The sequence below is a fragment of the Bufo bufo genome, chromosome 2, assembly GCF_905171765.1.
Source record: "Bufo bufo chromosome 2, aBufBuf1.1, whole genome shotgun sequence".
In the NCBI taxonomy this organism is placed as follows: Eukaryota; Metazoa; Chordata; class Amphibia; order Anura; family Bufonidae; genus Bufo; species Bufo bufo.
Genome location: NC_053390.1, coordinates 766841920 through 766863063, shown reverse-complemented (window position 1 = coordinate 766863063; position 21144 = coordinate 766841920). Strand labels below are relative to the sequence as shown.

General features: G+C 45.2%; 1 protein-coding gene across 2 annotated transcripts in view; it reads left to right on the top strand.

The window, feature by feature from the left end:
- The first annotated feature begins 4408 nt into the window (after window positions 1–4408).
- LOC120990317 overlaps window positions 4409–21144 on the top strand; it is a 563944-nt gene continuing 547208 nt past the window's right edge. The window contains exon 1 of one of the 2 annotated variants that reach the window (XM_040419049.1): window positions 4409–4917. In XM_040419049.1, coding sequence (XP_040274983.1) covers window positions 4515–4917 — 403 coding nt within the window. In that variant the 5' untranslated portion in view covers window positions 4409–4514. The remainder of the gene's footprint in view (window positions 4918–21144) is intronic. The other variant, XM_040419048.1, reaches the window with a different exon arrangement.

The following is a 21144-nucleotide window of genomic DNA, read 5'->3' as shown; positions in this document are numbered from 1 at the left end:
AATTGAGGGTTAACAGCCAAGCAAAACTCAATATTTATTACCCTGATTCTACGGTTTACAGAAACACCCCACATGTGGTGGTAAACTGCTGTATGGGCGCATGGCAGGGTGCAGAAGAACGCCGTATGTTTTTAGAAAGCAGATTTTGCTGGACTGGTTATTAGACACCCATTTGAAGCCCCCAGATGCACCCTACAGTAGAAACAATCAAAAAGTGACCCCATTTTGGAAAATAGGGGATAAGTTGCCAGTTTTATTGGTACTATTTTGGGGTACATATTATTTTTAATCGCTCTATATTGTGTTTTTTGTGAGGCAAGGTAACCATCTGACAGGTTAGATCACGCGCTATTTTTATAGAGCAGGTTGTTTCGGACGCAATGATATCAAATATGTCTACTTTCTTTGTTTGTTTGTTATTATTAAAAAATAATTTTTTTATCTCCATTTTCTGAACGCCATATTTTTTAATTTTTCTGCCGATCGTCTTGTGCAGGGGTTCGTTTTTTGCAGGAAGAGTTGACGTTTTTATTGGTACCATTTTTGGGTACATATGATTTTTTGATCATTTATTATTACACTTTTTGTGGCAAGGTGACCAAAAAATTGGCACCGTTTTTATCTATTTATTTTTACGGCGTTCACCTGAGGGGTTAGTTTGCGTGATTTTTTTTAGAGCAGTTCGTTATGGACTTGGCAATATCTAATATGTATACTTTTTCTTTTTTATTTAAGTTTTACACAATAATAGCATTTTTGAAACAAAAAAAAATAATGTTTTAGCGTCTCCATAGTCTGAGAGCCATAGCTTTTTTATTTTTTGGCCGATTGTATTAGGCAGTGTCTCATTTTTGTCAGGATGAGGTTATGGTTTGATTGGTACTATTTTGAGGGGCATACACCTTTTTGATCGCTTGATCTTTTGTGATGGTAGGTGACAAAAAAATGTTAGCTAGTCCCTCTCAGCCATCCTGAAAGGGGGGTGATCGGGGCACAATAGACAGCAGCGCAGGCCCGATCTCCTCAACACTCACTGAGGAGATCGGAGCTGCTCTGCTGAACACTGTGATTAGTTAGTCAAATCTGACTGACCAATCAAAGCGATCCAAAGGCAGGGACCACTGTCATTGGTCCCCTGCTGGGTACCCGGACAGCTTAGCTGTCCGTAACACCCGTTTAGAGTAAAGTATACTTGCAGTGACACTTTGATCTCATGATGTACTGTGCAGATCATGATGCGGTGACTAACACCACATCATGGCAACACAGTACGTCATTAAGTAAATAAGTACTTGTCACCCTTGTGCGACATATCTCTAGTTTTACAGTACGTCATTAGTCATTAAGGGGTTAAGCATTGGCCTTTTAGCCTACAAGGTTTGTTTTTGTTCTACTTCTGATTGGTGGGCTGTTGATGCTGTAATTTGGTGGTCATTGCTGTAGTCATCAAGCTGGAAGTTGACAGACTTTAGCAAGGTCATAGAAACGGTCATCACTGGTCACCACTGTGTTAGAACAGGATAGCAGGGAGCAGAGGTGGATTGGCCATAGACCCTACATGGAATTTTCCTGGTGGGCTGATGCCCATAGGGCCACCTGAGCACTTCTCACTGAAGTTGGCTAGATACATACTACTGGGGGCATTATAGGGCACTATAGGGGTCATTATTAGAGGAAGTATAGGAAGTAGGGCTGTCTTGGTATTCTGGCCCAAGTATTACCTCCTAAGCCCCCTGCTCCATATCTTAATTAGTGACACCTGGAGGAGGACAGAACGTGGCAGCTAATGATGGACACCACAGAGGGACAGCTGCTGGGGAGGTATTACATACTGCACTGTGGTATTACTGTCAACTTGTATTGGCCCCATCTTCTTGTGTGGTCCCACCTTCTGCCAATTTGAACCCACCTACAATAACACTTTGTTTTTTCCAGGGTTCTCAGTCTGCCCCTGGAAGGTAATAGGGTCAGATTGCAGATATAGGACATATAGGACTGGGGTCTCCCCTACTTTTTCATTGGCTCTCTGGCTGGCATCTATACCTGCAGCAAAAAGACTCAAAAGGACATTATTAACTGGACTGAACCAATTAATGGACTGGCAAACAGTACTTCCAACATAGTCATCATGTACAATATACACAGTATACATGAGAGTAACCCCCTTCTCAAAGATGTGCTTGTAGCCTGCCGTATGGGTGCACAGCAGGGCTCTAGAGGCAAAGTGCAAAATATTGGTTTTGCAGGCTTGAATAAACAGTCAAGGATTTTAGGTGACATGTCGCATGTTAAAAAATTCCTGTTGTCCCCAGAAATTAAAAAAACCAAGAAGTGACCCCATTTTGGAAAGAGCATTGTGTGCGAACATTTTAAGTGATGGAAAGGGTACTTTTCAGCAAACAGGTGTATTACAGAAATTAATATGTAGTGGTTGGATGTGTAAGCTCTGTGGACAAAATCAGATATAAGGTGGTAAAATTACAGGGTACATCAAGCATGAAATTATTCCATGGATGAGTGATAGATTCTGAAACAATCCTTGATGCACAGGCCAGGTTTTTCAGGGCAGGTTTCACAATGGTGAATGGTGTCTTTCCTTATCCCCCTTTTGGAAGACACCCTGCATCTTTTTTGGGTCCTTCCCGTTCTCGCTGTTTGGGGGACTTCACCAGGGAAATGTTGCCCTGGTACAACTCGGGCACGGTAACTTGAAAAAATTAGGGCCTTTATCACCACCTCTTGAAATTGTAGGAATGTGCTTGGATGGCCTCTAGATTAAAATAGCACAAACGCATTGTACAGCGCCATCTGTACAATGTGTAAGGCCAGCTTTTTGTACTACACTTTTGTTTTTCGTATGGGATTGTAGGGCTTTAGAACTTGATCTGAAAGATCAACCCCCCCATGTGTTTATTGTAGTCCAGGATGCAGTCTGGCTTGGGGACAGTGGTTCTGGTACCTCGTACAGCAGCAGGGGAGCTGGTGTTACTGTGAATGGTGGTCAGTAAAAGGACATCCCTCTTGTCCTTGTACTTAACCGCCAACGTGTTCCGAATGAGGAGAGCACGGCTTTCTCCTTTTCTTAGTGGTTGCCCTACCAGGAATCTAGGGAGACCACAGTACCTCTGGAAGCTAAGGACTGGAACAGTGGCAGACTGGTGTAGTAATTATCCACGTAGAGATGGTAACCCTTATCCAGCAGTGGGTGCAGTAAGTCCCACACTATCTTCCCACTAACTCCTAGGACGGGAAGGGGGGGGGGGGGAATTCTGGGGTTTCAATCCGGGTGTCCCTCTCTTCGTAAACCCGGAACTTGTAAGTGTACCCAGAGCTACTCTAACAGACTTTATTAATTTTTATGCCATACCTTGCCTGCTTGCTGGCCACATACTGGCGGAATCTTACCCTCCCTTTCAAAAGTAATAGGGATTCGTCTACGCAGACATTTTGTTCTGGGGTTTACACTTCTGAGAACTTTGCATTTAAGTGGTCAAGGACGGGCCTAATTTTGAACAGACGGTCAAATGCGGGGTCATTCTGGGGTGGGCACTGTGCATTATCGCTGTAATGCAAAAATTTCAGAATTGCTTGGAATTGATTACGGGCCAAGGCATTACTGTAAATTGGACTGTGGTACAAGACATTCACACTCCAATACTGATTAATCTGATTAAGGCCCTTATGCAGCAAGAGCCCCAAAAAAGGTCATCATCTCTGCTGCATTTACTGGGGTCCAACCTTGGGGTCTAGCGTATGGTGTTGTGGTGTTCTGGGAAATAAATTGCTGGGCGTATAAATTTAAAAAATCAATTTCTGTGAAGCCCATAGAGTCTATCTGAATTCCTGAGCTGCCCACAAACTCAGGAATTTGGGGCTGATAATCCTCAGGGGGTGGGGTCCATGTGGGATCACTCTGGGGGGCTGTCTCCACTGCTATCCTGGGGCGCCTTCTAGAGTGTCCCTCATCACCGAATGATGATGATGAGGGGGTAGAGGAGTAGAGGAAAGTGGCATCCTCTTCTCCTGGGGGCGGGAAGAGACAGGGAGAGGGACGGAGAGGGCTCATCTTTAATCAATTAAGATAAAATACAGGTGCAGCAATGCAAATAGGTTAATGTGCAACCAGTAATGTCCTATGCTAAGTCATGTCCCATGCAGAAAATTGCTTACGGCATGGTACCACATACTGGCGACCACTTGCATCTGAAAGCCACATACTTGTTATGGGTGTGTTTTTTTAATTGATAACTGCAGCACGATTGCTTAATGCTATGGTTGCACAAGCACAATGGTAAAAAAACAACTAACTCCTTGGTTTCACTTTAGATGTCTATTATACTGTGTCCCTGGAGTTTTCGTTTCTTCTTTAGGCACGCCTTTTCTTCTTCTCCCTTTGGCTATAAAAACACTTGCGTGCTTGTGCAATTTCTGTCTAAACACAGATACAGCATCAGGTCATACGTGATCACTGAGCTTGGCTGATTGTTTGAAATTCTGAAAAAGAATACAGCAAGATGGAGCCTTCTGACAAGAGGCCGAGGCTAGAAGAGTGGATTCGCCTTTCTGACGGATTCCGGCGTGTGGACATGAGGATTATTTGTCCCGTCATGAAAGCAGAAAATTCTATTCGTGTCCTTTACAAACTTCAACAAGAGAAGTTAACAGAAGCCATTACAAGTGCAGGAAAAAGTCATGGACTAATATTAGAAAATATTCAGTATGGATCCCAAACCACTTCAAGGGGAGCTGAAAGCAGTTTGTTGATTAAATTTAGAAACCCACTCCCAAATGATGAAAATCTTTGCAGCAAATTTAAGGAAAGTCTTGAGAGAAATCTATCAAGTACAATGGTAAAGGATATTTTAGTTGAGAGAGTCCAAGATGCAAGTCAAAGTATTCCACAGCCACTTGTTTCAGGTATTGTAACCAAGTCTTTTAATACGTCCACGGCAAGTGTTTATTATGTTAAAATGTGATGTTTCCTTGTTACTTGCATTTTTATGTGATTTTTATTTAAAAAGGCAATAATCACGTGGAGAACAGAGGCAAATAATTCTGCTACTTTCGCATTCATCAGATTTTCAGTTAAAGAAATTTCTGCAACAAATCTGTCACATTTGCATATACCGTAAAGTAGTGGTCCCCGGTAGTGACCCAGTATTTATTATGCCCCTATAGTAGCTCTAGTATATATAATGCCCCATGAAGTTCTGATCATTCAGTGGACAGAAAGCTTTCCCATAGGCGATATTCAGAAGTGACGGAAAATCTATTCCATCTAAATAGATTGTTTTAATAAGGGCTCATGCACACGACCGTGCCGTTTTTTGAGGTCCGCAAATTGCGTATCTGCAAAAAACTGATGCCGCCCGTGTGCCTTCCGCAATTTGCGGAACGGAACAGGAGGCCCATTATAGAGATGCCTATTCTTGGCCGCAAAACGGACATGTCTCATCATTTTTGCGGGGTCACGGAACGGAGCAACGGATGCGCACAGCACACAGAGTGCTGTCCGCATCTTTTGCGGACCCATTGAAATGAATGGTTCCGTATACGGACCGTATATGGAATCAAAATACGATCCATATACAGAACACAAAATACTGTCGTGTGCATGAGCCCTAAGGGAAAGGAGACAATCACATTAATCTGAGGTGTGTGAATTCACCCTAAGGGCTCATGCACACGACCATATGTATTTTGCGGTCCACAAAAGATACTGGCCCCTATTAGAACAGTCCTATCCTTGTCTGTAATGCAGACAATAATAGGACGTGCTCTGTTTTTTTTCAGAACGGACATATGGACACGGAATGCACGCGGAGTAACTTCTGTTTTTTTTTTGCAGACCCATGGTTCCGCATACGGTCCGCAATAAAAAAAAAGGGTAGGGACACGGAAAAAAAATACGTTCGTTTGTATGAGCCCTAAGTGTACCTGCACACAATGCGGATTATGTGGGGTGTTTCCTTGTGGATTTTCATGGGGAAAAAACGCAGCATAGTACAGCACTAGCAAAGTGAATAAAATTTGTGTTTTTTTTTTATTTATGTTAACAATCCCTTTAAAGTCTTTTGGGAAAACCATTCTACAGAAGGTGTGGAATCGCACAAACAGTTGACAGTTGATTTTAAAATCTGCACAACATGTCAATTTCCGCATGGACTAAAAAGGCAAAGTGAGCATGAGATTTCTAATTTTTTTAAATTTTGCCTGTACTGTAGCAGTGATGGCCAGTTCGCCGTGTTCGCCCGCGAACACATGCGGGCTGCCATCTTGAATCACAAGACCGGCGATGCACAGGTAAGTCCTTACCTGTGCCTGCGCCGCGAGCCGGTCTGAAACAAATGCGGTCACCAGGAGCAGGTAGGTTCCGAGAACAGCCCGATGAATGCCCTCGGCGGCTGTTATCGGAACTGCCTGCTCCTGGTGACCGCATTTGTTTCAGACCGGCTCGTGGCGCAGGCACAGGTAAGAAGTTACCTGTGCATCGCCGGACTTGTGATTTAAGATCGCAGCCCGCATGTGTTCGCAGTCGAACACGGCGAGCTAGCCATCACTGTACTGTATCACTATGTAGTTTTTAAACAAGAAATAAATAAGAAAATAACAATGTAATCCACATCATGGCAAATATAACTGGGCACTCTCAGGATATCTGCACCATTTAGAATTTATTAGCATATAACATCAATTAATTAAATACAATAATGGCAATGAATCATAACAGTGGTCAATAAATAAATAATAATACCCAGATACTAAATGGCATACTAAAACTGCATAAGTTAATAATGTGAGGCAGCATACACTAGAAATACACGATAAAACCAATAGGATACAATATATCTAAAAATCAAAATAAAACAGGATAAGAATTGGAAAATGGAAAAAATCAATAAACAGTGTATAGTAGGTTTCGATAAGTGCAAATCGCATATATAAATCCAATAAAAAAAGTCTCGAATGTATTGGCAGCGATATTTGTAATGTCCTAAAATAGACCTAATTCGGTAAGTGAGCAGCAGTAGTCAGATATTCAAATGTCTCAATGAAATGTGAACAAGACAGGCGTAGCGGCGTCCCGCTAATAGCGAATTCTGCCGGATAAAATCGAACGGTCTTACCGTGTCATTTGTCGAATCACAGAATCGCTCTGTACAGTGGTCCTAAGGATATGAAGACCAGTAGTATACGAGCGTTATTCGTCCTTATTTCCCACGCTGGTGACTGTTTGGCACGTGCAGTCAGACCTTCACTGTTGAATCAGGTCTTGTGTGTAACTTTTCAAACTAACCATTCGTGTGGCGGACGATTTTCCTGTGCGAACATCCGGTAAGTTATTCCAGCTTCTCGAGTGGTCCCAGAATTGGGGGTTCTGTCTTAGCTAGACGCGTTTCGGGGTGTTGAGATGCCCCTTCCTCAGTAGCATAAGGCGGGTGGCAGCATCAGAATAGTAGCTGAGACAGGTAGCCAGAAGAAACCGGTCTCTTTTGTCAAAATGTTGGTGTGGCATCATGGTTGATCTAGTCTGATGCATCAGGCATTGGTGGGTGGAAATCCGTCTGATTTATCTCGACAAAGGCCAGTCTCTCCACATTTGGTGTAACTATGGCCCCCGCCGCACTAAACACTGGCTCTGATGCCACATTACTGGCCGGGCAGGACAGCTTTTCCAGAGCAAACTCTGGCAGTTGCGGCCACAAATCCAGTTTGGCTGCCCAGTAGACAGCGGGTCTTTAATGTGGGGTGGCAGGGTGCTGTCCAAGTATGCCACCACCTGCTGGTTCAGGTCCTGCTCCAGGTCTAGCTGCTGCTGCTGGTGAGTAGTTTCTTCACTAGGCGGGTGAAGAAAGCTGCTCATCAGCTACTCTAGACTCAAGTTGCTGCTGATGGAGCTGGAACTGCTCCTACCCCCCCACCCTGCCACAGCAGCCAAGGCAGAGGAACGTGAGCGCAGAGGGCCCCCCGGTTAGACCTGCGAGAGGATGGACAATGGCACAGATAGCCAGCGGCAAACTGACTACATTGGATGTCTGTATAGTTGTTCAGTTTGTCCTCCCTCTCAGCGGGTGTAAAATAGGCCCCTATTTTGGACCGGTAGCGAGGGTCCAACAAGGTGGAGAGCCAGAAGTCATCCCTCTGCCGAATGCTGACAATTCGGCTGTCACTATGCAAGTAAGTGAGCATGCATTGGGCTATTTGTGCAAGTGACTCGAAGGGACTCCCTGCCTCCATCTTCACTGCATACTGCCACGGTGTGTCTAGGTCCTCTACCTCATCTTCCTCATGGCCCTGTAGTTCCTCTGGCTGCTCCTGCTCCTCCTCTTCTGTTTCCTGTGTGTAAAAATCACCCATTTCGCTACACATTTCTTGTGCTCCAATGACCTCCTCCTCCTCCAGTTCAGCCCCCACAGGGCTCATGTGGCCGTGAGATCTAGGCGCCACATCTCCAGTCCCCTGACCAGCCAGATTTACCAGCATCTGTTCCAGGACATGAAGCAGTGGAATGGCATTGTTCATCCTGTAGTCCTGACGACTGACAAATAACGTGGCCTCCTCAAAGGGCCTGAGCAAATGGCAGTTGTCATGCATGTGCTGCCACTGGCTGACCTTGAAGTTACACAGGGGAGTACTCCTGTCCGCTTGGATCATCAAGAAATCGTTTATGGCCTTTCTCTGTTCAGAGTGCACCTATCTTTGTTATTTTGTTATACTTTCTCTGTTCGTACAGTGGGTCCGACATATGAAGGGTGGAATTCCAATGGGTGGAAATGTCGCATATCAGCCTGTGTTGGGGGATGCCGTTTATGCTTTGCGGTGTACGAGTGGCTGAAGTGCATGCAAAGTTTCCTGGACATTTTTGCAGATGGGTGGCAGACTTCAGGAACCGCTTGACAACCAAATTGAACACATGTGCCATGCAGAGCGCATGGCTCAGCCCTCCTTGACGCAGTGCCAACACCATGTTCTTCCCATTGTCGGTCACCATGGTTCCGATTTTGAGTTGTCGCAGAGAAAGCCAGGATTCGATTTCTTGATGAAAGACACAGAGCAGTTCCTCCCCTGTGTGACTCAGTTCACCCAGGCAAACGCAGTGCAGAACAGCGTGACACCGCCGTGCCCTGCACATGTGGTATGCTGGAGGGGCACTGTGAATTATCCCTGCAGTGAAGGCTGAGGACACAGTGGAGGATGAGGAGGCAGAGGCGGACATTGTCACAGGACCAACGGCGTGAGAACGTGGAGGCGGAGTTGCTGGTCACCTGGCCAAGTTGCTGGTGAGGCTGTGCAGGAACCACATTCACCTTGACAGTAGTTACAGCTCCACATGTCGGCACTGCTTTGCACTTTGGCAGACACCGACAGGCTTAAGGACTGGCCCACCTTCTGTTCTACATACGTGTGCAGTTCTGGTACTGCCTTTTTGGTAAAGAAATGACGGCTTGGGACTCTCCACCTTGGCTCGGCACAAGCCATCAGTTCTCTGAAAGGTGCAGAGTCCACCACTTGGAAAGTGAAGGACTGCAGCACCAGCAACTTGGCCAGGAGCACATTCAGCTTCTGCGCCGTTGGATGAGTGCACGCATACTGCTGTCTCTTGGCAATCGCTTCGGTGATCGATTGTTGACAGAATGACTGATGAGGAGTAGGAGGAGGAGGAGCAGGATCATCAGGACCAGCAGATGATGGGAAGGACAGACAGCTCCCTTCGGCTGAGGTGGTGGAGCCTTGACTGCCTGAAATCGGGTGCGTGCCACTGGGTGATGCAGTGGTTGCTGCGGCAGTCTGGACCACCACATCAGAGCCAAGGTTCTCTCAGGCCACTTTATGGTGACACTGGATATGTTGACACAGGGCCGTGGTACCAACATTGGCATCCTGGACATGCTTCACCTTCTGACCACAGATTCTACAAATGGCCATGTTCTCTTCCTCCGGCTGCGTAACAAATAACTGCCACTACGCCGAATAGGTGATTTTAACCCCAACACTCCGCACTGACTGACTGCTGCTGCTGCTTCCCATGCACCACTACTTTCTGGCAGGTAGGCTCCTGCGAAGCGGCTGGTCTACCCTGGACACGTTTGGCTCCCGACCTTCCACTACTGTCACCCTGCTGACTACTGGCCACACTAGCGACTTGCTGGCTCTGCCACTGCCTCACGGGAAAGCTGCCACCCTCTTCTCCCGATGATAATGAAGCCCCTAATTCACCCGTCTTCCAAGTACGATCAGCTACATCATCATCATCGAGTACTGTCTGCACGTCACTGATGTACTTCTCAACGATCTCTGCGTCAGGAGCCTGACCGCTTGCAACACCATCTCCCACGCCACTCTCCTCATCACTACTTGCCAGCCTACCGGAGGAAGCGGCGAATGTCTCCTCCACATATTGGCTGGCCAGTAGCTGCTGACTGTCCTCTAGTAGCTCGTCCTCACTGTATAGTGTAGCTGAGCCCACAGCATATAATACTTCTCTGGCTGAGGGAACAGAAAAGGACAGAGGCAGGTTTAGTACGGATGAGGGCACAGGGCCAGCTCCCGGACCATGCCAACTAAGGGTTGTGTCTGACGAACTCACCGACTCTTGGCTAAGGGTGTCTGATGTCACTTGGGATGAAGTGGATGACCGAGTCAACCATTCAAGAACCGCTGGGTTGCTGGTCAAGACACAACCGCTAGATAACACCGGGAGCTCAGGCCTCTCGCTGCGACTCCTGCTGTCACGCCTCCTTACTCTGCTGTGACCTGTGCCTTTTGCTAGAAACATTTAGGCCTCTGCCACTCACCTGTGCAGGGCCTGGCACTTCTCTGTCTGACATACTGTTACATCAAATAAATAAATAAAAAGGAAATTAAAACACCCCAAAAAAGTCAGTAATTTTCTCACTTCACCACCATAAGCCCTTTTTTTCCACCAATACACACCAAAGAAGACTTTAGAACATATAACTGCATAGCTGAACGGAAAATAGGCCCTTACTTTTTTCAACTTATACACGCCACATATAGGCTTTAGAACATATAACTGCACTGCTGAACGGCAAATATATATATTTTTTTGCCACTAATACATGCCAAAAAGGGCTGTAATTTTCTCACTTCACCACACAACGGCATATACTTTTTTTGTGCCACTAATACATGCAAAAAAGGCCCTTAGAACATATAACTACACCTCTGAACGGCAAATAATATGTATTTTTTTTGCCACTAATGCACGCCAAAAAATGGCTGTAATTTTCTCACTTAACCACACAACGGCTAATAAGCCTTTTTTTCCCACTAATACAAGCCAAAAAATGCTTTAGAACATATAACTGCACCGCACAAGGGCAAATAAGACGTAGAAATATTTCCTTGTAATAAGCCCTGTTAATGGCTGTATCAAACAGCACTTGCACCCCAATAACAAGAACGGTTTGCTGAAATTACTAAAGGTACCGGCATAGAGTTCCGTCCTAGGGGCTCTATACCGGAAAATAACTGTCACTATCAGTTTTATCACCATGCATTCTGAATGGAGAGCATTCCGTTCAGGATGCATCAGGATGTCTTCAGCTCAGTCTTTTTGACAAATCAGGCAAAAGATAAAACCGCAGCATGCTACGGTTTTATCTCCGGCCAAAAAAAACTGAAGACTTGCCTGAATGCTGGATCCGGCCTTTTTTTCCATAGGAATATATTAGTGCCGGATCCAGCATTCAAAATACCGGAATGCTGGATCCGTCCTTCCGGTCTGCGCATGCGCAAACCGGTAAAAATGTGAAAAAAAATCAAAATGGATCAGTTTGTCCGTATGAGAAATGGACAGACGGATCCGCTTTTGCAATGCACTCCGCCGCAAGTGTGAAAGTAGCCTAAGCTGTATAATGGCAATTTGGATCCACAGTCAGTGCAGCAAGTTGTAATAGGATTGTTCCTATTACCCAGGCTGTAAACTCCCCTACTGAACCCTGTTCTGCTTCAATACTGTGGAATGATTCCTCCCTATCCTTTCCCTGAACTTCTATACAGCAAAATAAAAGTTTTTAAAGGGTTTCTGCTATGAGAAATAACGTTATGCAGCTGCCTGACATTAGCGATTAGCTATGTGCTAATGTCAGCAGTCAGGGCCGGCGCCACCCTAAGCAGAGTAGGCCACCCCGTAGAGCGCCCAGGTCCAGTTGATTGACTTTCGAGTTCTCCTCATTGTCCCGTAAATCCTGCGCCTGCGCCGAAGGAAGGAAGCCGGCAGCAGGAGCACGTCCTTCACTCACTGCGCCTGCGCCGAATACTAATTGACGGCGCAGGCGCAGGATTTACAGGACGATGAGGAGAACTCGAAAGTCAATCAACGTGCCAAAGGGTGTGTAGACCGAGCCTCTAGGTGCTGAAGCTATGCCCTAACAGCACCTAGAGGCTCATTAGTACAGGGTGGGCCATTTATATGGATACACCTTAATAAAATGGGAATGGTTGGTGATATTAACTTCCTGTTTGTGGCACATTAGTATATGTGAGGTGGGAAACTTTTCAAGATGGGTGGTGACCATGGCGGCCATTCTGAAGTCGGCCATTTTGAATCCAACTTTTGTTTTTTCAATAGGAAGAGGGTCATGTGACACATCAAACCTATTGGGAATTTCACACGAAAAACAATGGTGTGCTTGGTTTTAACGTAACTTTATTCTTTCATGAGTTATTTCTCTTTGTTTACAGCTATTGACATGTCGCCGAGGTTAACACGTGAGGAGCGGATATAAATTGTGTTGATGTCTGGTGAACGCAGTAACCGGGTCATTGCAGCAGATTTCAATGCAAGACACCCTACGAGACCACCCATCTCCCATGCTACAGTTAGCAAACTGCTTGCTAAGTTTCGTGAAACTGGTTCAGTGTTGGATTTGCCAAAATGTGGACGCATGAAATCTGTCTCTAATGAAGAAACATCAGTGGCTGTCCTAGCTTCATTCAGCAAGAGCCCACAGCGTAGCACTCGCCGCATGTCACTGGAGAGTGGCATTAGTTGAACATCCCTTCGGCGGATATTAGCTACTCACAAATGGCACCCTTACAAACTCCAGCTACTGCAGCATCTCAACGAGGATGACCCAGATCGGCGCACTGAATTTGAAGAATGGGCAAAACAAAAATTGGAACAGGACCCTCAGTTACGCAGAAGATTTTGTTCAGTGATGAGGCAAACTTTTATGTGAATGGTGAAGTTAACAAACAAAACCACCGCTATTGGTCTGACACTAACCCACATTGGATAGATCCCTCCAAGACTGTTGGAACAAAAAAATTGATGGTGTGGTATATGGGGTACAAAGATAGTGGGGCCATTCTTCATCAATGCAAACCTCAAGGCCACTGGATATGCAAAATTGCTACATGATGATGTGTTTCCCTCTTTATGCACTGAAGCTGGCACGTTCCCTGAGTTTTTCCAGCAAGATGGTGCACCACGACATTATGGGTGTCAGGTCCGAGCATTCCTAGATGAACAGTTTCCTGGAAATTGGATTGGTCGTCGTGGGCCAGTTGAATGGCCCCCAAGGTCTCCTGATCTGACCCCCTTAGACTTTTATCTTTGGGGTCATCTGAAGGCAATTGTCTATGCTGTGAAGATACGAGATGTGCAGCACCTGAAACTACGGATACTGGAACCCTGTGCTAGCATTTCTCCTGCGGTGTTGCTATCAGTGTGTGAAGAGTGGGAGAAGAGGGTTGCATTGACAATCCAACACAATGGGCAGCACATTGAACACATTTTATAAGTGGTCAGAAACGTGTAAATAACTCATGAAAGAATAAAGTTACGTTTCTTGGGAAATTCCCAATAAGTTTGATGTGTCACATGACCCTCTTCCTATTGAAAAAACAAAAGTTGGATTCAAAATGGCCGACTTCAAAATGGCCGCCATGATCACCACCCATCTTGACCAGTTTCCCCCCTCACATATACTAATGTGCCACAAACAGGAAGTTAATATCACCAACCATTCCCATTTTATTAAGGTGTATCCATATAAATGGCCCACCCTGTATATTTTAAAAGTCTTTATTTTAAGAGAACGGCGGCAGGCAGGGAGCTACATAACGTTATTTCTCATGGCAGAAACCCTTTAAGTCTTTTCTACCACTGTCCCTTGCACCTGCTGAGATCTCTCCCTGCACTAAGTACACTGGAAAATGGCTGAATCCAAGATGGCTGAGACTTTTTATAGGGCTGTGACATCACAGGTCTGGCTGGCTGCTGATTGGCTGCATGCATGGCATTGTGGGTGATCTCTCGTTCCCAGAGTCCCTTGCTTCATGTCCTCACACGTGCAGCAGCCATTTTAGGAAACAATGCGATTTGTTACCACGAAGCGTGATGAAATTCGGCTTCGGTGCGAATCAAATTTTTCCTGAAATTCGGATCGAATTCCACTTCATCAGCTTTGATTCGCTCATCTCTAAACTTAATGCAGCGTATTACTCACTCTGGCTGTGCCGTGTATCCAGTCCTGCAGTCAGCTTTCACTGAGCCAGGCAGGGCCAGCGTGGTGACACACATGGGAGCAGGAGAAGTCCTCACTCCTGCCTGCTGGCTTCTGTATCTGTCAGCTGCACTTGGCAAGCCAATTAGCAGCAGGCTCTTAGCACTGCTTAATACTGATTGGCTAGTTCAGCGCTCAGCTGATGGAGGAAAGAGAACTCTCTCTTCAGCTTCCAGTGGGGGCTGTCTGTGTATGTTTCTGCCCTGGCTGCCGGATTTTTCTAAGTTTTTAAAGGTGACAGGGGCCCTGAGCACAGGGAAAGCGGGGCCCACTGGAGCCCCAGGTAGGGACTCAAGCAGCAGCTGTTGTTGTGGTAGTATAATCAGTCCGGGCCCTCTCCTCCCATGAGCCCCATAGCAGCTGCATGGTCTGCTTATATTAGTGGTACGCCACTGCCAATGGCTACCTACAGGTCTCTGCCCATCTTAGTAGGGTGTCTATTTCCTTTTTCCCTCTCTGTAAAACCAAGGAACCAAAAGACTGCACCAAATGATAATTCCTGACTTTCTTTTGTGTGTACTGGGCCCTATTACCAAAGTAAGCGCGTGGGTGTCTTTACTCCCTAATCCCACAACTATGCAATGAAAGCCGACAAATAGGAGGGTGGCTTTATCCTGTAATCCCATCTAGCACCAAGGTTTAATACTGCTTTAAGCATCGTCACCTTGGTGACTAAACTGGTAGCTTTTCATACATTTTTCTAAGACAGTGCCTTAGGTCACCTAGTAACATATTTTTAGCAGCAAGGTTACCCTTTAATGATGTTGAGATTGCTTGTAACTTTACCACTTGGTCCTCCCTGTGCAGCAACAACACAGGATCGCAAAGACACAGAACATACTGGCTCCTTCCCCTCCCAAGTCTGTGGAGAGAAAAAGGTTAAGGGCATATGCAAATTATACAATATAATGCCTAGGTGTACCACTCCGGGGTGTTACACATGTGCTCCACAGAACTGGGATTTAAGTTCAAATCCAACTGTAAGCCGTGTATCGCGGTGGGATCCCCAGGATACAGCGAAGACACGAACAAGGAAAACGACTCTGACACCCGCTCTTGTAGAACAGACTTTGTTTTACTGTTGCGGGATATCAAACACACTCTCAAATGCAGTGAACATAAAATCAGACTACATACACTCAGCCCAGAGGCTGAGACCTCTGTGCTGCACAGCACGGCGCCCTACGTTGGTAGCCGGAAAACACTTGCGCAATTTACCTACTGCGAGCAGAGTTAACTCTCCCTCGCCATACCTGTTATTACCCTGAAGAACAGGAACAATCGTGTGTGTGTGTGAGATACAGGCTAGCCCGCGGTGCGACACAGCAGCTTACAATCTTCCTGGCCTATACAGTGATTTCCCCCTCCCTTTTCCCCAACACTGCTAATGTGGCACATGCCTAATATATATATCACTCCTGATAAACACGCTGGGGTAACTGGAGATTATGGTGAAGTCCTCTCTGTTCTCCGGAGCGAACCAAAACTTTAACTGATAAGTCTTTGTGATAAACTAACAGCAATACTTGGTAGCTTGCCACTCAGCAACACTAACTAACTACCGGCAGGTTTGATCTCAGTCTCTAGTATTTAGGCGCCAATCTTATATTGAGGTGCGTGCACGCTCTGTCTTACCGACCCGGGTCTGCTCTGTCTCCGCTGATGATTCCGAACCGAACAAGCAGTACCACAGAATGGGTAATCTGTTCCTCAGCTCTCATAAGCACTCCTGGCCGACGTCCTCTGTCTCCTGGGCAGCAGTACTTCTCTTTCTGGACAAGATCCGGGTCCTGGACACCATCAGCTCCCCTGGGCTGTAGTTCAGGATGTCAAAGAACACTTCCAAACACATAGATGGGGACAGATCCACACTGTCTGAGTTCCTCTCCTTACAAGATGGTGATTTCCTCTCTCTCTGCAGCTTGATAGCCCCTCCTCTCATGCATATTGTAATCTGTGCAGTCTATTAGCTGTGTGGGGAAACAGCGGCCTCTTGTGGCCAAACAGCAAAATAACAGTGTTCATGCAATAAGAGTTGTTTCACAATCTCACACAACCATGGTCTACATCTAGAGTTTGTACACTGCTCAAAAAAATAAAGGGAACACTTAAACAACACAATGTAACTCCAAGTCAATCACACTTCTGTGAAATCAAACTGTCCACTTAGGAAGCAACACTAAGTGACAATCAATTTCACATGCTGTTGTGCAAATGGGATAGACAACAGATGGAAATTATAGGCAATTAGCAAGACATCCCCAATAAAGGAGTGGTTCTGCAGGTGGTGACCTGACCACTTCTCAGTTCCTATGCTTCCTGGCTGATGTTTTGGTCCCTTTTGAATGCTGGCGGTGCTTTCACTCTAGTGGTAGCATGAGACGGAGTCTACAACTCACACAAGTGGCTCAGGTAGTGCAGCTTATCCAGGATGGCACATCAATGCGAGCTGTGGCAAGAAGGTTTGCTGTGTCTGTTAGCGTAGTGTCCAGAGCATGGAGGCACTACCAGGAGACAGGCCAGTACATCAGGAGACGTGGAGGAGGCCGTAGGAGGGCAACAACCCAGCAGCAGGACCGCTACCTCCGCCTTTGTGCAAGGAGGAACAGGAGGAGCACTGCCAGAGCCCTGCAAAATGATCTCCAGCAGGCCACAAATGTGCATGTGTCTGCTCAAACGGTCAGAAACAGACTCCATGAGGGTGATATGAGGGCCCGACGTCCACAGGTGGGGGTTGTGCTTACAGCCCAACACCGTGCAGGACGTTTGGCATTTGCCAGAAAACACCAAAATTGGCAAATTCGCCACTGGCACCCTGTGCTCTTCACAGATGAAAGCAGGTTCACACTGAGCACATGTGACAGACGTGACAGAGTCTGGAGACGCCGTGGAGAATGTTCTGCTGCCTGCAACATCCTCCAGCATGACCGGTTTGGCATTAGGTCAGTAATGGTGTGGGGTGGCATTTCTTTGGAGGGCCGCACAGCCCTCCATGTGCTCGCCAGAGGTAGCCTGACTGCCATTAGGTACCGAGATGAGATCCTCAGACCCCTTGTGAGACCATATGCTGGTGCGGTTGGCCCTGGGTTCCTCCTAATGCAAGACAATGCTAGATCTCATGTGGCTGGAGTGTGTCAGCAGTTCCTGCAAGACGAAGGCATTGATGCTATGGACTGGCCCACCTGTTCCCCAGACCTGAATCCAATTGCGCACATCTGGGACATCACGTCTCGCTCTATCCACCAACGTCACGTTGCACCACAGACTGTCCAGGAGTTGGCAGATGCTTTAGTCCAGGTCTGGGAGGGGATCCCTCAGGAGACCGTCCGCCACCTCATCAGTAGCATGCACAGGCGTTGTAGGGAGGTCATACAGGCATGTGGAGGCCACACACACTACTGAGCCTCATTTTGACTTGTTTTAAGGACATTACATCAAAGTTGGATCAGCCTGTAGTGTGTTTTTCCACTTTAATTTTGAGGGTGACTCCAAATCCAGACCTCCATGGGTTAAAAAATTTGATTTCCATTTTTTTCTTTTGTGTGATTTTGTTGTCAGCACATTCAACGATATAAAGAACAAAGTATTTCAGAAGAATATTTAATTAATTCAGATCTAGGATGTGTTATTTTTGTGTTCCCTTAATTTTTTTGAGCAGTGTATGTTCTTCCCATGTCTGTATGGATTTCTTTTGGGTACTCTGGTTCCCTCCTACACTACAAAATACATATTAATTGGGGTTTTAGAGTGTGAGCTCCACTGGGCTTACAGCAAGTGATGATAATGTCTGTCAAGTGCTACAGAATATGTTGGTGCTATATAAGTAAAATAAATAAATTCAGGTCACTGCCTCATTTGTCGCACAGGAATTTTCCCAGAAGTGGACAATGCACAGAGACAAGCACTATTTTTCCTTGCAGGTCACTCACTGAGGAAAGTTAAACCATGGAATTTCTATTGTTCAGACTAAGTTTAACAACAGTCCAGCTTTCTTCAAAACTTCATTAACAAGGAAAGCACATCCTGGAGATTAGATCATGCTTACTGGTTTCATAACCAAGCATAAAGGGAACCTGTCATGCCGGTATTCCACTTTTAGCTATGAATATTACCTTATTAATACAAGCATGTTTTCCCCGATGTTCGTTTTCTTTTGTTTTTCCATTACATGGTTGTTGAGAAAATGAACTTTATATTTCACATCTGCCATATGCTAATGAAAATCTTGAAGTCAAGGAGGCTGGCATTTGCATCCTCCAAGTCTTGGTTGCCGTGCCCAAATCCTGCCTCCCACCTCATGATTGATTCTTCCCGTCAGTGGCCACGTCATTCTCTTGCGCCTCAACATCTCACTCATATCTCACACTGCTTACTCTGACTGATTCATACATACATACATAAATGCTAAACCAACAAAAACAAAATTTCTTTTGATGTCACAAATGAGGTACGTACTGTAGATAATGAAAAAACAACAGAACTGCTGCTCAGCTCATACAGAACCGTACAAGTTGTATAGAAACAAAGATGTGCAAAAACTGTGAACTTTATTAACCCCTTCCCGATTATCACCATACTGGTACACCGGTGGCCGAGTCTTTAAAGATGGCGCCCTACGGGAACTATTAAAAGTGTAAAAAAATATAAATTCCGTTAAAAAAAATTATAATAAATAAAAAAAAATATAAAAAGTAAAATCACCCCCCTTTCCCCAAAATAAAAAATACACATCATGAGTATCACCCTTTGTGAAAACGCCCATATTCTAAAAATCGTTTCCCCATACAGCGAAAGGGAAAAAAAATAAAAAATGGTTGATTTGCCGTTTTTGGTCTCTTCATTTCCCACAAAAAAATTAACAAAAAGTGATCAAAAAGTTACACACACCCCAGAATGGTATCAATGAAAAGTACAGATCGCCCTGGAAAAAATTTACGCCCACACAGCTCCGTACATACAGTTGCAAGGAAAAGTATGTGAACCCTTTGGAATGATATGGATTTCTGCACAAATTGGTCATAAAATGTGATCTGATCTTCATCTAAGGCACAACAATAGACAATCACAGTCTGCTTAAACTAATAACACACAAATAATTAAATGTTACCATGTTTTTATTGAACACACCATGTAAACATTTACAGTGCAGGTGGAAAAAGTATGTGAACCCCTAGACTAATGACATCTCCAAGAGCTAATTGGAGTGAGGTGTCAGCCAACTTAAGTCCAATCAATGAGATGAGATTGGAGGTGTTGGTTACAGCTGCCCTGCCCTATAAAAAACACACACCAGTTCTGGGTTTGCTTTTCACAAGAAGCGTTGCCTGATGTGAATGATGCCTCGCACAAAAGAGCTCTCAGAAGACCTACGATTAAGAATTGTTGACTTGCATGAAGCTGGAAAGGGTTATAAAAGTATCTCCAAAAGCCTTGCTGTTCATCAGTCCACGGTAAGACAAATTGTCTATAAATGGAGAAAGTTCATCACTGCTGCTACTCTCTCTAGGAGTGTCCGTCCTGTAAAGATGACTGCAAGAGCACAGCGGAGACTGCTCAATGAGGTGAAGAAGAATCCTAGAGTGTCCGCTAAAGACTTACAAAAGTCTCTGGCATATGCTAACATCCCTGTTAGCGAATCTACGATATGTAAAACACTAAACAAGAAGCCACACTAAACAAGAAGCCACTGCTGTCCAAAAAAACATTGCTGCATGTTTACAGTTTGCACAAGAACACCTGGATGTTCCACAGCAGTACTGGCAAAATATTCTGTGGACAGATGAAACCAAAGTTGAGTTGTTTGGAAGAAACACCTAACACTTTATGTGGAGAAAAAGAGGCACAGCACACCAACATCAAAACCTCTTCCCAACTGTGAAGTGTGGTGGGGCATCATGGTTTGGGGCTGCTTTGCTGCGTCAGGGCCTGGACAGATTGTTATCATCGACGGAAAAATTAATTCCCAAGTTTATCAAGACATTTTACAGGAGAACTTAAGGCCATCTGTACTCCAGCTGAAGCTCAACAAAAGATGGGTGTTGCAACAGGACAACGACCCAAAGCATAGAAGTAAATCAACAACAGAATGGCTTAAACAGAAGAAAATACCCCTTCTGGAGTGGCCCAGTCAGAGTCCTGACCTCAACCCAATTGAGATGCTGTGGCATGACCTCAAGAAAGCGATTCACACCAGACATCCAAAGAATATTGCTGAACTGAAACAGTTCTGTAAAGAGGAATGGTCAAGAATTACTCCTGACCGTTGTGCACGTCTGATCTGCAACTACAGGAAACGTTTGGTTGAAGTTATTGCTGCCAAAGGAGGTTCAACCAGTTATTAAATCCAAGGGTTCACATACTTTTTCCACCTGCACTGTGAATGTTTACATGGTGTGTTTAATAAAAACATGGTAACATTTAATTCTTTGTGTGTTATTCGTTTAAGCAGACTGTGATTGTCTATTGTTGTGCCTTAGATGAAGATCAGATCACATTTTATGACCAATTTGTGTAGAAATCCATATCATTCTAAAGGGTTTGTATACTTTTTCTTGCAACTGTAACTGCAAAAAAGTTACAGGGGTCAGAATATGACTATGAAAAAATAAAA